At 38.8% G+C, this 17,912-nt stretch overlaps 1 protein-coding gene across 1 annotated transcript in view; it reads right to left on the bottom strand.

Annotated features, from left to right (window-relative positions):
* LOC135465474 (uncharacterized) overlaps window positions 1-11,888 on the bottom strand; it is a 43,647-nt gene extending 31,759 nt beyond the window's left edge. The window contains exon 1 of the mRNA XM_064742715.1: window positions 11,709-11,888. Within this exon, the coding sequence (XP_064598785.1) occupies window positions 11,709-11,888 (180 nt within the window). The remainder of the gene's footprint in view (window positions 1-11,708) is intronic.
* Between the last annotated feature and the right edge of the window lie 6,024 nt (window positions 11,889-17,912).

Genomic DNA, 17,912 nt, shown 5'->3' with positions numbered 1-17,912 from the left:
CCCGTACATTACGGTGGCAAGGGTAAATAAACAATGTACCGGTTAATAACTTTTCTTGCCTTCATTTTCAAAAGAGTTCTACATCATAATGATCCAGCAGTTAGTAACAACAACATGTCTTTTTAAGACAACTGCAATGTACATTTTTGCAAACCGAGTCGAAAAGTACGAACTAACAGCCTATCTTAAGCAAGTATTTGTGCTTAACATTAATTTTGGAGCGATTGTAAATATTTACAACAGTCACCTTATTATATTGTTTGATGGTAAGAACTGCACTATCTTACAATCCCTTGGGGGGTCAGTTGTTAGCTATAGCTACGATCGACATCTTGGTGATTTACAATCATTTGATTTACAATCATTTCCCGTAAAGTAGCCATGCTCATTACATCTGCATGATGCCTTTAAGAACAGTTGCAATTAAAGCGCGACTGAGATACTTGTTTAAATGTTATTTGACCTGGAACTCATTCACGGACTACGAATTTGAACTTTGATATGGAATTCATGTCTGGAATATTCATTGTCTGCCGGCATCATTGAAAACTGATGACCGCTTTTCTGTTGTGTGTTACCGGCTTTATTTCTTATTTGTATAATTTCTTACAAACCTTTGTCTTTGGGAGCTAGTGTTAAACGTTGTTTTGGAAATGGATCTTGCGATTATTGACTTGGAACGCCTTTTACGGACTACGAATGGTATATGAATGTCGGACTTGACGCTTATATTTACGAATCCTTTGTACAAGCGACTGTCATACTTTATTGACGATGAACTTATTAAACTCAAGAGCACTTTGCCGCATCTATAAGAGTTCACGTGTCATTGTAATTGCTTTCATTGCTGCCGTGAACTGATCAGAAACTGTCAGTATTCTTTATTGTCAGGGTGGTGCTACATCAGCTTCTCTTTGATCCAAGTAAATTGTAAAGAATGATAAAGGATAGTAAATAGTTCACAATTGATCCTCAGACGCTCATCAATTGACCCAATTGATGGTCCATTAAACAGCTCATTAAAACAGGTCTGTAATACATCAGCAAATCGGCTAGAAAACAAGCGTTATCCATGTAATAAATTCATTTATATATTTCGTGCGCCTGATTTAATCTGAACTTAAAGTTCCCCGCAGAGTCTGTTCGAACTACGACAACACTTTTATCGCCTTACCGTCTGTACGGACCATCTCACCGGATTACTCTACACTAGAAACCGCACAGGAGCTTTTAGCTAATGGCTGAGTGCTGAATGTTCATTGTACAATAAGTTGACATGTCCAGCAGTCGAACTGTGTGATCTCATGATGGAGACGACAGATAATAAGCCCCCCACTAAGCACTGGTCATCCTCAGATAGCGGATCATTATTATATTTAACTACATACTCATGAATTTTTTACTTAAATGATGGCTGTCAGTTTTATGGGTGGAGACAATAGAACTTCCCGAGGTAAACTTTCGACCTTTGGCAAGTAAGTCACGATGGTGGCTAAATGGTGTTCATCCAAAGTCAGACTGCGCGAACTGCCACGCGAGCGTCATCTGCCATTTTTGTCACCAGCTGATGCACAAATTCTGTGTCCATTGCCGGGCCTGACCCTACACCTCATGTGTTCTTGTGATTGGATGATAAGTACCTTTGACAACGAGCACGACCAACTTCACAAGCGGATAGCATATAAATGTTGTTTTGTACGTAATTTGTAAATTATAAAGCCAACAACCTGGCATATTGACCTTTGAACCCCGTTTTATATCATTGCGAGAAGAGTATACATATAGATGAAATTAAAAACTGAACACCACACTGACGGCTTTTAATGCTAGTAATACTATCCTCGTATAAAACTTGAGACTCGGGCTCATTTGACCTCTTATTGATACTATATATATATATATATATATATATATATATATATATATATATATATATATATATATATATATATATATATATATATATATATATATATATATATATATCCCCACGCACAGTCATAGCACGAAATCCGAAATCCCTTGTCCAAGGCCGGGATTGAACCCGCGTGTTGTGTTTCAAGACAATAGAAAGACAAGTTACCTACACTCAAAAAATATTCTGTTAATTTTAACAGAACATCTGTTGTCTGAGTGATGTCAGAATGTATTCCCTTATTATAACATAATACTGCGTCACATTCAACATAATATCCTCTTAGTCTGACAGGAATCTTTATGTTGAATTAATAGGACATGTGTGTATATTTAACAGAATAATCTGTTGAAATAGCAGAATAAATTCCAGCATCACCCAGACAACAGTTTTTATATTAAAATTAAGAGATTAATTGTTTCAGTGTTGCTTCCACAGTAGATGTAACGTGTCTTTCATGTGCATTTTACGCCAACACTATCCCCTGTAGCAAAATGGTTACACAGGAGTGAAATAAAGAGCATTAGTTGGTCTACCTGCCGACAAATTTCTGCTTGAGACCAACAGTGATTTTCGGCCTTCAAAAATGACATCACATTTTTTCGTGGTTTAATTGCAATTTACAGTATAACAATACATCGCCAAAAAATGCAACCAGTTAGGAGTTAGGCAGGCCCCACTACGTATAACAGCCTACTTGTAACTTTAAAATAAAAAAATGTGTCATTTTTTGAAGTCACAAGACCTGGGATAAGCTGGTTTTATTCGGTTTATTAAGGTGTCGTCACGGACAACCTATTGTAAGGCCCTTGCATTAAAATACTTGAGACCAATAGTGATCGATACGGTATTACAAAGAGCTTGCCAGACAAACGATTTAACACACAGGTACACTGATTGCAATGGCATACAAAGTGTGCATAGACGCTGGATGTGACAATATTTACAACCAACTAACATGTTCGCTACGCCCACAATAGGTCGACGCATAGTAATTAAATTCTCATTTTATAAGCCGATATTATGTGAATGCATCCATGGGCTATTTTTTTTTAAACGAAGAGTATAGCCGTATGGCCATGCGTCCTATAGAAAGCGTACCACACAAACACCTCACAGGCGTGTAACATGGTCAACAGCACGGAATATACACAGGAGCTCCACTACTGACTTGCTTATGTCATTATTATTGTTATTATTATTATTATTATTATTATTACAATAGTCATGGATCGCGAATTCTAATTAACTCGCAGTGAAGTTGTAGTTAAAATGTACCAAACTTAGATGTATACAATTTAACTGTATGAAATTTAAACACACGATGTTTTAAAACCGAGATACAGCTGATCAAATTATTGATTGGAAGTTGACTTTTTGACGTGATACCACCACAACTGACAGCAATTAGCGATTTACAAAATGAATAGGTGCAAATTATAAGCATACATCGTTCAAATGCTGGAGTTGAAGTTAAAAGATTTTTTCAGTATTATGGACAGGAAGAAAATAAACTTGGTTATAAACATTGGTCACTCAAAATTCACGTTATGTGTAAGAAGATACATGGTGTCACACCAGTGCATCATCTTTTTGACTAAAATAGCAGCTTACAGACTCAAGTTGATAGGCCAGTTAGGTGGATTTTCAAGGTTTCAATTCTAATCTCGAGTTCTCTTCTATTAATTTTTATATCCTTGTCCAAATTCTGACGGAATCAATCGCATTTACTTTTTAATTATAATGAAATAATCCAAAAAGGTCAAAAGTCATGATCATTACAGTGCCATCTGATAGGACAATGCCGTAAGAAGCAAGATAATGTTGACGAAAGTTTTTTACGACAACATCCTGTAATTAAGTAATAAGAATATTGCTGATTTACGCTTGTTCTTATAGATCACGTAGATTAGCAGCCTGAATCATGGGTGTCATGCGATGGGTAACGTTTATCATGTCTCACTCATGACCATCATGCAGCCATGGGTAACGTTTATCATGTCTCATTCATGACCATCATGCAGCCATGGGTAACGTTCATGTCTCACTCATGATCATCATGTAGCTATGGATAACGTTATCATGTCTCATTCATGACCATCATGCAGCCATTGGTAACGTTTATCATGTCTCACTCATGACCATCATGTAGCTATGGATAACGTTATCATGTCTCATCCATGACCATCATGCAGCCATTGGTAACGTTTATCATGTCTCACTCATGACCATCATGTAGCTATGGATAACGTTATCATGTCTCATTCATGACCATCATGCAGCCATGGGTAACGTTTATCATGTCTCACTCATGACCATCATGCAGCCATGGGTAACGTTTATCATGTCTCATTCATGACCATCATGCAGCCATGGGTAACGTTCATGTCTCACTCATGACCATCATGTAGCCATGGATAATGTTTATCATGTCTCACTCATGACCATCATGCAGCCATGGGTAACGTTTATCATGTCTCATTCATGACCATCATGTAACTGTGGGTAACGTTTATCATGTCTCATTCATGACCATAATGTAGCTATGGGTAACGTTTAACATGTCTCACTCATGACCATCATGGAGCTATGGGTAACGTCTATCATATCTCATTCATAACCATAATGTAGCTATGGGTAACGTTTATCACGTCTCGCTCATGACCATCATGTAGCCATGGGTAACGTTTATCATGTCTCACTCATGACTATCATGTAGCCATTTGTAACGTTTATCATGTCTCATTCATGACCATCATGCAGCCATGGGTAACGTTCATGTCTCACTCATGACCATCATGTAGCTATGGATAACGTTATCATGTCTCATTCATGACCATCATGCAGCCATGGGTAACGTTTATCACGTCTCACTCATGACCATCATGTAGCTATGGATAACGTTATCATGTCTCACTCATGACCATCATGGAGCTATGGGTAACGTTCATGTCTCACTCATGACCATCATGTAGCTATGGATAACGTTATCATGTCTCATTCATGACCATCATGCAGCCATGGGTAACGTTCATGTCTCACTCATGACCATCATGTAGCTATGGATAACCTTTATCATGCCTCATTCATGACCATCATGCAGCCATGGGTAACGTTTATCATGTCTCACTCATGACCATCATGTAACTGTGGGTAACGTTTATCATGTCTCATTCATGACCATAATGTAGCTATGGGTAACGTTTAACATGTCTCAGTCATGACCATCATGGAGCTATGGGTAACGTCTATCATATGTCATTCATAACCATAATGTAGCTATGGGTAACATTTATCATGTCTCACTCATGACCATCATGCAGCCATGGGTAACGTTTATCATGTCTCGCTCATGAACATCATGTAGCCATGGGTAACGTTTATCATGTCTCATTCATGACCATAATGTAGCTATGGGTAACGTTTAACATGTCTCACTCATGACCATCATGGAGCTATGGGTAACGTCTATCATATCTCATTCATAACCATAATGTAGCTATGGGTAACGTTTATCACGTCTCGCTCATGACCATCATGTAGCGATGGGCAACGTTTATCACGTCTCGCTCATGACCATCATATAGCCATGGGTAACGTTTATCATGTCTCACTCATGACTATCATGTAGCCATTGGTAACGTTTATCATGTCTCACATGTCTTGATTCAAAACTGGACTGAAAATCTTGAAAATTTGGGACTTTCGTTTCGTATCACTGTATCTGTTTTAGATGAAATGTTAGTCAGAAGACGTTTAGCATCCAGTAAAGTATCCACTGAGGTGTCCGTTGTGTGGCTGAGGTTTGATTTAAATATCCTATAACTAAAAATCCGAATGGAATCAAGCCACAAAAAAGTCCATTGATTTCTACGTTAAGATGAAAATCCCATAAAATCCATCTGAGAAAGATATGTTTACGAATTCATGAATATTTTATGCGGCTGTCTATTTTTATTCTGCATTTTGTTCGCAGTGTTTATATCACCTAGTCCGACATGGGTTTAAAACTCAGCTGTTTACTGTATTTTGCTGTCTTGCCTTTAGTCTTCCAACGAAGAGTCTGGGGCCACAACGCTTGGCTGCTTGACTTGGCTGACAAGCGTGTCTGTCACGGGGCTTACATTGTATAACATCGCTGTAATTGTCTTGGCATATAAATGTAAAGTACACAAATGTCGATAGTAATAAGGAAAGCCTTCGAACAGCTCTTTTAAAGGCATTCAGCTTTCAGTCTATACAAACCATTTGGAACAAAAATATTGGTTATGTTTAACTGTTTAAGGTTGTCGTGAGTTATTGGGCATCGGTTGGTGTGATTTTCTATTACTGACTGTCCAGAGTTGCCATGGAGATCAATACATTTAGCTATACAATTTCGTGTAAAAGATTTTGAGTCGGTTTTGAAGTCATTTACTGTTTTAATATTGTTACTGTTTTAATATTTAATGTTTAACACTGTTATTTTTTTAATAAGTTACAGCTTTGTGGTAAAAAAATATGCTTTATTACTGACATGTTGAAGGATAATTTCTGTGAAAAACCCATAATAAGGCTATCAATGCCTGTTATAGGCCGTTCGACACGAACATTCGGTGACTTGATACCTGTACTGGCAATCTTAAAACTGGCAATGTTGTTGGCTAGATACTCGGATTATTACACCATGGACGGTTATCTTTGACGTCATTTTCTCCCCTAATTTACAGGGGAAAAGAATACCTTAATGCTCATAGGGAAATAACGAATCCATCAAAATGAATGAGACATAAATGAGAAGAAAGGCACAAAATATACCGATATATTTATCCAAAAAATGTTTGATTTATGAGGCATTATTAGGGACCCATTCCTCGAACGCAAGTGAGATTTACTGTCGTAGTTTAAACAATGGACTCACTTCAGTAAGCAGGCCTACTGCTCACTTTCGCCTGGTTGGCTTAATGGTTAGAGCGTCCGTCTCGAAGTCGAGTCCCTGGAATCAAAACCGTCTCGGGTTAAAGCAAAAACTTCAAAAATGATATTTCTTGATACTGAGAGGGTAACGCCAAAGGAAAAAGAACTTTGCCCAGGTTTACCCAGTGTTAGCGCAACGTTAATGGGTGGCCTGATACTGCAGTGGCGGCATTACTTTGGCGGCATGAACTCGTATATATACACACATTTAATAACTCCTCCTCGTTATATGGCTGAAAAATGGTTAAGTACGATGTAGCTTAAACGCTCATTTGGGTACAGTAAAATACCATCCCCCTCCTCCTCCGAAGTTGATTTGACGCAAAGGTATGTCAGTTTTTCATGCTAACGAACGAACTTTAAGAATGTGGGTTGTTCCATATGAGAGAATACTAGATGCACAGATCGCCAATGGCAAGGAGCGTGCTAGTCTGCTCGTGACTTATGGTTTCACACCAATCGGGCAATTGATTTGTCTTCGGACTGAAGCGTAAAGGAGCTCTGATTGAGTAATACTACCGCACAGACATTTTAGGTTGTTGATACACGATAAATGTCTGCAGTGTTATATTGCACCTACACAAAATATATCAGAACTTTGTTTGTTTTGCACAGAACTGAAAACATTTTTGCCAGTGTTACTTCCCATCACCTCTTGAGGTTACAAAGGTAACAAAATGCTATGACCTCACTTCCTGCAACCACAACTGAAACAAATGGTGGTCATGCTAGGTTGATTTCTTAATATGTTGTAGAGCCCTATACTGTGGTATGGCATTGTACGCGAAAGTTAGGAGATATATAGTTTTGAGGTTGAAGTTGACAAATTCGCTGCAGAAATAGTAAGGAAAATCATTGCGCTCACGTAACCTTAGTGTCCATGCGGGTCTGTGTGAACTTTTTTAAAAAAAAAATCCAGGTCATGTTAGCCTTGGCATCACCGATTACTATATCTCAACGATGACGTTTTTATTAATTTTACTCGGTACTTATTTTCGTTTTGGGCATGTTTATGGCTGGGGCATTTATCCAGGGCTGAGCTGAAAATCCCCAGGTATAGTGCACGACAAACCGCCTAACGTACACAAAATACGATTTTAGCTCTGCAGGAGAGAGAACAATGTTTCGCAGGAGTTGCCACATGCCATCCTTCGGTAGACGCACTCAGATGTTGTGAAGAAAGCCCAGGTATTTCTATGTGTATATTAAGTTGGCTGCACCATCTGTCAAGTCCACGGAACAGCTGTTAATTACAGAGCTGTCAACGGAATATCCGTCAAACGGAAAAGCTGTCAACGAAAGAGCCGTCAGCACAATTTAGCGATTGGCAGTGAAGGCTGCAGCTGACTCGATGTTAATTAATCTAAGCACTATATAGTGACGCAGATATTTTTTTAAGGTCATGTCACTGCTCATTTCATGGAAACGCAGGTTAACACTGTTAGAACACTTACAGTCTACGGCGCAAACATCAACACATTCTTCCATTCCGTGATAATGTTACTGACTGGATTTCGTTAGGTTTTCCGGATGCTGGTCCAGTGTCTTTCGGTTATTTTAGTCGCTTTCTGTTCAAAGCGTGTTGTCGACGGATATTCTCGTATCAGTTACACATGCACAATTCGAAAAAGTGACACATGAGACTGAAAATAACATGTAAAAGATGGTCAAAATATAAATTTCTGGAGCACAAATGTAAGACATACTTCAAACTTTTACTTCAGTCAAAATTTGGCGAAATCGGCGTTCGAAAGATTAATTTTGTAACACAGGCTTCATAAGTCACTGTTACACCATACACATTTTCTTGAGTTATTTTGTAGGTAGTCAGAATACGACATAGGTTTGCCTTTAACTTTTGGCTAAGAATAAAACCCTGTAGGGGTTGCCATCGTGACTAAAATGATGGCCCTAATTACGGCAGCAATATTTGAAATAATGATGGTCGAAATAATCATGACTGTGGTAATTCATCCTTTGGCCAAGTCCCTTGCTGTTATCTAGCCTCCGGTGACGCACGTGTCAGGAAAACGTTGGTATTTTTATACATCCTCGTACCCAGATCGTCACGTGTATCATTCTTGCAAACCCTTGCCTCTAGCTTTGTGTTCTGGACAGTGCAGACCTTTGCATCGCCAAGACAAGCTAACTAATTTCAGACATATTTTGTGGTAGGGATTGTCATTTTTCAGATAGAATGTCATTAGAAACTGTTCAAGTAACAGAGGTGTCGTGATTTGGGATTAAAATTTACGATGACTATATAGCACAGGTTATACAATGCTGGAAACTGATAAAATACAGAGATCTGTTGGTCGAATGGCCTATAAAACTAGACATGAATTGATGGCGAAAAGGTGCCTGACGCAGAGATCGCCAGTTTGAAAACTGCTCGAGTAGTCTAAACAAACCGTCATTTACGGTTTACACCACGACATGTTGTGCTCTATAGAAGAGTGTTAGCGTAACCATACAGTTTGGAATTTCAGCAGCGTTAACGGCAGGTATTTACAGGTACATGCCGATGCGGAGTGTCTTTGACATAGCACTAGCCGTATAGTTACACGGTGACACCTATTACCTGGAGTTCACGACCTTTGTTGGACGAGTGATCTATAATGGGTTGTTCTGGCAGCCAGGTCGCGTGTTCGAATCCAGCCTTGGCTGGTTTGCTATAAATATGGAGATTTGTCGGGAGGGTTACGAAGTGAGGGGAAATCCTGTAGGCTGTATTATATCTAGAAAGACGTAAATTGACAATCAAATGAATATAGAGGTGTTCATTTCAGTGTTTAGATCATTGGCAAATGGCCACACAGAACCTGTGAAATACAGCCTTTGCATGCTCAATTTACCCCGGATAGGGTTTAACTCTAATGCATGTATGTATATAGTTTCCGGTATCTTCATGTCAGACCGCTTAAGTGTTTTTATGTTTGAACACACATTCTCATAGAAACTTGATATTATATTTATTTATTTATTTATTTATTTATTTATTTCAAGTACGCGTGTATTATAAGTAGAGGAATGTAACACGTTTAAATACTTCTCATTAATGTCAGTGATCCGTGACACGGACATGGATGAACAACGCAACGCACTTTATGATCGCCTCTTTTTAAAACACTTCTTTGTACGTGGGCAGGTATCTACCCAATTTCCTCCAAACATAATGCTGTACGCCGTCGTATAAGTGAAGTACTCTTGAGTACGGCGTAAAACACCCGTCAAATAAATAAACACCTCTTCGAAAGACACATTGATTGCAAAACCGATTTACCTTATGATTCAAACGACTAAATGCAGCATAGAGAGTAAAAGCAGAGCAGTGACGACAATGCTGACACATAACCGCTGGAATACAGTCACATTACTCAGGGTTTCTTCGAACTGTTCAGGTGTACACTTAAAAAGTAACAATGTGCTACTTGATGGTAGTTGTGTAAACACAAAACGTCACGCCCTTCAACAATGCGGACGTTGTGAGTTCAAGTCCAGCTTATGCTCCGGCCGTACGTGGGAAGGTCTGCTGCAACCTTTGGATGGTCGTGGGTTTCCCTCGGGCTCATCCCACCATATTGCTGGCCGGCCGTCATATATGTGAAATATTCTTACAGCGTAAAACACCAATCAAATAAATAAATGTAAGGCGTCACGGTTTTCTTCAAAACGGGGAGAAATGCAGGTGTGACGGAAGGATTTGTATAGTTTTAATCATAAAACAAGAATGACCATAAATTGCGCGACTCTCTACACCAGCAGACAGGGATTCAATGTGAGTACCCGTATTGACCGAGAATTTGTAGATTCCCCTTGTTTTCACCGTTCATTTGCACATTCTTTCCTTACACCCTTGGAACTGACTGCTATGGAACAAGTGAATAATTGGTGTGTATTGCATCAAACAGCAGTCAAATAGGCATATTTGTTTCTCAATCAGTCTAGGCCAGTGCTGATTTAGATCAGTTATGTCAACGATCATGAATGCTAAATCTACAGATTGACGGAGATGGATCCATGTCTTGCACTTAACTATAACATAACATACATATATGAATGGTACATGTAGCTTAAACCTTTGGTGTTTATACTTTTATTCCCATTCACTAAAAAATAATCTGTTAAATTTAACAGAAAGACTGTTGCTAAGTGATGCTAGAATGCACTGTGCTATTGCAGCACATTATTCCGTTAAATATAACATATTCTATAAATTTAAAACAGATATTCTACCACTCTAGCGTAACATTACGTTGAATATGACAGAATATTGTGTTATATAATAACAGAATACATGTTATCATCACTCAGACAATAGACTTTCTGTTAAAATTAACAGATTAATTTTTGAGTGTGAGCTAAATTCCTGCGCTATAAAGGATTTCAATCTAGTGACGTCTTTTACACATCAGTCTTCTACGCCCTGTGATGTATCTATCAATTTATCCACACAACACTATATAACACTTGTGTATACGTTTGGCTTTTCATTTGACAGAGACTGAAATGACGGGCTTTTTGGAATCTTGGATTATTTTTTATTTAACTGCTTTTATGCTATGGCACTTAAAGAAGCTAGTCAAAAAACTATATTATTTTTCACTAATTCGCAATACAGAGTATTATTACTAATTCTAGGTTTTCCTTAAAATGACTTCATTCCTTACATCGCTGAATAAAGGTTCGCCGCATTAGCCATATTGACTGATACTCCACCACACGCGTTCCTAAGTTTTTTTTTTCAACAATGAGTAACAGACAAGTTGGGAAATATGAACGGAGCGTACTGGATCTCCATACACAATGACTAAACACCTTAGCGTAATCAACTCACCTTATCATGGTAAACCTTTTTCCGCACTTGGGTAAATCCATAAGCCAGCAAACATGCAAACAATCCAAAGCCAAAAATCATCAACAGAGCCTCCCAGATTTCTACTGAAGGCACAATACCGATAGACACCACTACATTGTCACTTGAAATATTCTGACAACTAGTTCTGTTTTTAAACATTATGGCTGCTGGATGGGAGTATGCACAGAGATCTTGTGGAAATACGATGAGAACAACGAAGTTATCAGTAAAAGTTTGCTTATTAGTTGTCCTTTAAAGCCTGGTGTCACTTTTGATCCGTCCCTGTCCGAATTATCGGTGTCAGCCTCCCGAGCGAATCGCCTTCTAACAGAACGCACGTCCGCACTTCACAACGGCGAGTCTGTGGTTCCTTTCCGGCCGCTGTGGATCATATGATATCCGGGTGTACTGATGTGACAAGACTATCGATCGCTCCACCAGAATTCAGATGCCACTGGACAGCCTCTTACATGCACTATTCCAGTCAGACAACGCATCATAGGCGCCCCGCCGTCAGGGAGGCATCAGCTTTCCACATTTTCTCACGCAGTGACTAGGTATTACAATATTTCGCCTTCAGTCATAAATCAATGCTTTTAGACAGAATGTGGCGCAGCATAAACAGATGCTCTGCGTAAAGCACTTGACGTCCAGTGTTGAACTCTCGACTGCGCCTTTCATCAGAATTGCTCACACCTACGCTTTTAACGGACCTTTAACGCACACCCTCCTCGCACAAGAACACTTACACATAGCACAACAGCATTTGTGACTACGTGCATCATTTGTATTTAGAGACGGCGGCGTGTTGAAGATGAACATTATTGCTTATTTTTGCCTGAGGATGAAGTACAATTTATCATTTATTGATATAGTGACATGTTTCGTTCGTGTAGTGAAAATCACTTATACGGCTACTTTTAAGGGCAAGTAGGAATCTTTCTGCTACACATACTTTCAGAGTACTTGAAATATTTGTATATCTGGGAATTTGGTTAGTTATGAAAGGATAAACGTTTAACATTTACCAGAAAATAATTACTGAAGATGAACCGAAAATGAGAAGAAATAAACACCAAAATATAACAAAACCTGTAATCAACATGGACAGCAAAGAAATGTTACCCGCAGTAACGTGTTTCGTTAGATAGGCCTGCTCAAAAACCTCTGGACAAAATCTCTATATGCAACATAGCGTCTCTCCCGAAGGTATAATCTTCAACGCGCTCATCACAAGATGTAGTATCACAAGACATGTCAAAAAATGTAGCCGAGATCAGAATCGGCACACAGCGAATGGAGATGAGAGGAGGTCATTGTTGATCTGTGACTTTCCTTCATAAAGGTTGTATGAAATCGGATTCGAAGAAGAGAGCTGATATTTGTCGAATATCGAGGACGTATTTTTGTTTCTTAAAAATGCACCGAAATTTGTCCTTTTATACGTGAAAGGGTATAGAAAATGTTTCAAGTAACAACATTTAATGACCTGTCATATGATTGGTAAATTCTGAGAGAAGCTTTTTTTTAGAGTAAAGACTTTGCGTCTTCAGTTCAGATCTGTTTCGCGATGCAAATACAACATGCTATCTTAAGTTGTCGTGGCGTAAAACAAGAACCATTCATTATATAATGGCAGTCAAATATATGGTTAAAGGAATATCCCGCTATACCTGGCGTTGTTGTAATGGTGAACAACCTATAGTTCGACTAAAATATGAATACGAGGCAAGCCATCACCAACAACAAACTGTTCCAGGTTGGAGCCTTACTAATGATCCTGCATGAGCGGGAATAACCTTTTGCTCTCTGCCTAACTGGTATGATTTACTTTGTTCACGCAATTATCCTGTGTCAGAGAGAGGTAACATGGTTGTTTGGTAATTTCAAAGGACGTTAGCGTGATAATGAAACCAGTTGCAATGTTTCGCGTCAATTTAAGGGTAAGTTCAATATTCATATACCGCCTGTAAATAATGAAGTGGTGTTGCATGGCAACCCAGAACACCCGTTCCAATGGAATATGTAGTAGAGCAACGACGAGCAACAGTTGATTCTTGAACAAGAATCGACAAAGGGTCTTCTCAAGAATCAAGAATCAGGTTTCTCCTGTTTAAACGTGTTTGTAATAATGTAACAAATATGAATTCTTTTTCAACAATCGCGCGGTGTCCTTTCAAGGAAATAATAAAAATTAAAAAGAAAAACGTTGTATCACAATTAGTGTGAATGAATGTTCATTCGTGTCGGCTGAGCCGCATTATTTACATAGTGGAATATAATGAAGTTTTAGATCAACAGCGTTAGAACTTTTAGCCAATAGGAGTCGGTTGTACTCCACATCGGTTCTGCATGAGCATACACTGGGTGTGTAAAATTATGGACAGTTTGACCGCTGATGCACGTATCTCTGTTTTCATGCCTAGATTTATACTCACTGCAGAATTTAAATTTATGTATTTATTTGAATGGTATTTTACGCTGTACACGAGAATATTTCGCTAGCATTATGGTGGTAGGAAACGAAACAGAGCCCGGGGGAAACCCACGACCATCCTCATGCTGTCAGACATTCCCGAGTACGGCCGGAGAGGAAGCCAGCATGAGGACTTGAACTCACAAAGACCGCATTGGTAGGAGGCTCATGGGTCAGTGCGCCGCGCTGGATGGCACACTAATAACCTCGGCCACGGAGGCACCCCTTCACCCATTAGTTTCTCAGCCAGTAATCAGTGACATAGATTAAAATAATAACATTTACGCAAGGTCAAACAAATGCTGCATGACAGTCCATCCATTCTTTTGTTAGAGACTATGTTAGAGTGATGGGACAGTGAGGTCGGTGCAAAGGTCGGTTTTATTATTATACTTAGAATTGCGGCATTATTAACATGACAATAGCCCGTTACACAATACGCCAGTATTACTTGGCGTGAGAGACGATCTACACACGTTTATATTTATTTATTTTTTTATTTATTTTTTTGATTGGTGTTTTACGCCGTCCTCAAGAATACTTCACTTATACGCCGAAGACCAGCATTATGTGGGAAGAAACAGGGTAGAACCCAACGGAAACCCACCACCATCCGCAGGTTGCTGGAAGACCTTCTAGTGCACGGCCGTCAAACGTCTATATCAGAAAATCGCATGGTTGTGTGGCACTGTCTACTCCTGGAAAAGCTCTTGTGGGGTTTGTTTTACCCATGAACCCTCACTGAAGATGCGGCTAACTGTTTGAAAATTTGTGCATAACGTATCCATATATTTCAACTAGTTCTTCTCCTTTTAATTGCTTTCTTTTTTTGTTCTTTTTTTTGCATGGATGTTCTTGTATACCCTCTGTGAACCATTATTATTAGTCTACGGTGTGAGTCTATTGTTACTGCACCATATTTTTCTATTCTACCCTGGGCGAGAGTAGCAAAGAATCGGAAGCTACTATCTGGTGTAACGACAACGCATTGAAAAATCTGCTTTTCGCATTAAAAAAAACACCCAAACATTTCACACTTCTTTACAACTAACACATGGCCTTCGTCTTGGTGGGAGGAAAACGGGCAGTGCCCTGAGGAAACCCACGACCATCCGCACCCTACAGTAGGAAAGCCTACTGGAAATGTAAAATCGGTAAACAAAACAAAATAAGGCCTTAGGAGCACAGGTGCCGTTGTGTTCTATGGAGATGATATTCTTGTGTTCAGTAATAGAAAAAAACCTCCAAAGTGAATTAACAGTATTGTTGACCGTAACGAACACCCCTCTGGCACGAATACCATCAGTTATGATTGCTCCTGGTCAGCATACTTAAGTCCAGGAAGACAGTTAATAAATAATGGAGATAGTGTTCCTCAGATATTAGTAGTCTTGCTGTTTTTTGCTGGTGTTTTTTTATCGACCACTACTTTAACCTTGTGTGTGGTTAGGAAAGCTTCATTATGATTTGCTTTTCTAGCACACAAAGCCAAAAAAGAGTGATCAAGCCAGTAGGCCTTTTCACGGTGGACAGTCTAACTTCCACAATGACGGATTATCATTCACTGAGAAAGCTCACTGGGATAGATCTGATGATTATGGCAAGGATGATGATGGTGGGCTGGTTTTATAACGCGAATCGAGGACAATGCTGACTGTTGGCTATGGTAATTTTTCACACTTGGATTTGTTGTCATGCTGCCTTGATCGCTGACGAATAAAGTCTTGGACATGTGTTACGAACCCCGTCTTTGAACATTGTATTATGTTTTCTTTATTTTTTTTATATGTCATTGTTTGACTTGCATTTTCCCCTCTTTGTATGTTATAGCCTGCGCTGTAATTATTAGTATAGTGTCATTGTAAACAGAGTGTACATTCTGGAAATATGTATCAGTGTTGTAAACATGTTTACGATCAGACCATCCAAAATTTTCTTTACATTAGTCTATACATATGAGCGACAGAGTTGTGAAGCTGGCAGTCATTCAATGAAGTCCACTCGTAAGCAGTCATTGAAGTCCACTTGTAAGAAGTCATTTATTGAAGTCTACCTGTAACCAGTCATTTATTGAAGTTCACTTGAAATTTGTCTATTTGTCTATTTTTCTATGCATTATTTGTTTATTTTGGTAAGATATATGTATTTCTGTATTGAACTTATTCTCGCGTCTTCGTGTTTCTTTGTTGGATCTTGTGTAAGGCCTATCGCTGTTCTAAGAGTTAAACAAACCAGTTGTTTCTCGTCTTTACTTTCCGATTGTGGTACCCTTACACAAGTGAGACCAAATTCCAAGGTAAGAGAGATCATTTTCCTGTTTCTGCTATCTTAGCGCCCCACTTCATTGTGTACAAGTGGTATGTGAAAGATAGAAATAGATTCCGTTATTTGATTGAAGAGTGGAGCAGACTAGACAAAAGTCTCTGCTTTATTTGACAAGGATGCTGGCATACTTTCAGTCACTTAATCTGCTTTCTAGATCTTAATCTGCTATCTAGATCATCATGGGAGCCCCTCCCCCCCCCCCCCACCCCCGGATCACGGAACAGTCTTACTCTTAAGTCAGTCATTGTCTTAATTTGTTCATTATTCCTGAATTTACATTTGAATTGAATCTTAATTTCATTTTAGTCATGTAGGCATAAAACAACTCTTAGTATTAAAATAAAACCCCTTAGGATGAGTTTGAATTTAACGCAGAAAACAGGTTTGAAGATAAGACTAGATCTGTCTAAAACCTTTAGAGAGCTTCGTGATCTTAAACACATCGTCGAATATAAATAAAAGTAAGGCTTTCGCTCAACGCACAATCAAACGGAGCCATGAAACACCTGAAAGAATATTGTTCAGACATAAACATTTCGTCTCCATAAATGTCGACGTAGATATGGGCCAAGGCAGTAACTGGTAAACGTGAACGTCCTGTTATACCTATGCATTGTGAACCGGCACGTCAGCAGTACGCGTAATGTGATGCTCACAGTAAGCAAGCTTTTAATTACATCAATGAGGTGAATTTCTAAGAACTGATCATAAATTTAAAACATCATCAGATGGAACAGGGAAGCATGGATTTTCAATTCTAGCAAAATACTGCTGCTATTATCGTCGGTACATAATTACAACAACTACTGCAATATTACATATTCTCTAATGCTCTATAATATGTAGAAACTATTTAAACCAAAGAGTAATCTTAACTCATGATATCTAACTGTAAACAATCCATGTGTAACAAAGGTTGTGGAAAGATATATATCCACCTTCGCTGGATTTAAAGGTAACTAGAGACTCTGCAGATGGTACATTTTATCCGTATTTGTACAAGATCAAAGCGGTTTCCTGTCTCACAGACTTTACGGAACGCCCATTTTGGTTGACGGCTGGTGTCTGTTTCCACTCATATATTTAAGGCATATACTTCATGCATATTCCTTTAAAATTTCGGAATCCCACATCACGCCGAGACATCATTTCACAAATATATCTCTTGATTGTTTGATTGATAACCAGGATCCCCATATTTACCTGTTCTGCCGCAAACTAAAAATATACATAAAAGGCTGTACTGCTCTATTTATCATGTCCATTATAATCTACTACTGCGGCAGTCTGAAGGAACAGAAGCCTTTCATTTGAAAGGTAACATATAGTTTTTCAGTGAGTACATCACCAATATGAATATACTTGACGTAGCGTTAAGACCG

The sequence above is a fragment of the Liolophura sinensis genome, chromosome 5 (assembly GCF_032854445.1).
Source record: "Liolophura sinensis isolate JHLJ2023 chromosome 5, CUHK_Ljap_v2, whole genome shotgun sequence".
Taxonomy (NCBI): domain Eukaryota; kingdom Metazoa; phylum Mollusca; class Polyplacophora; order Chitonida; family Chitonidae; genus Liolophura; species Liolophura sinensis.
The sequence above is the reverse complement of the archived record's forward strand: the minus strand, read 5'-3'. Positions and strand labels throughout refer to the sequence as shown.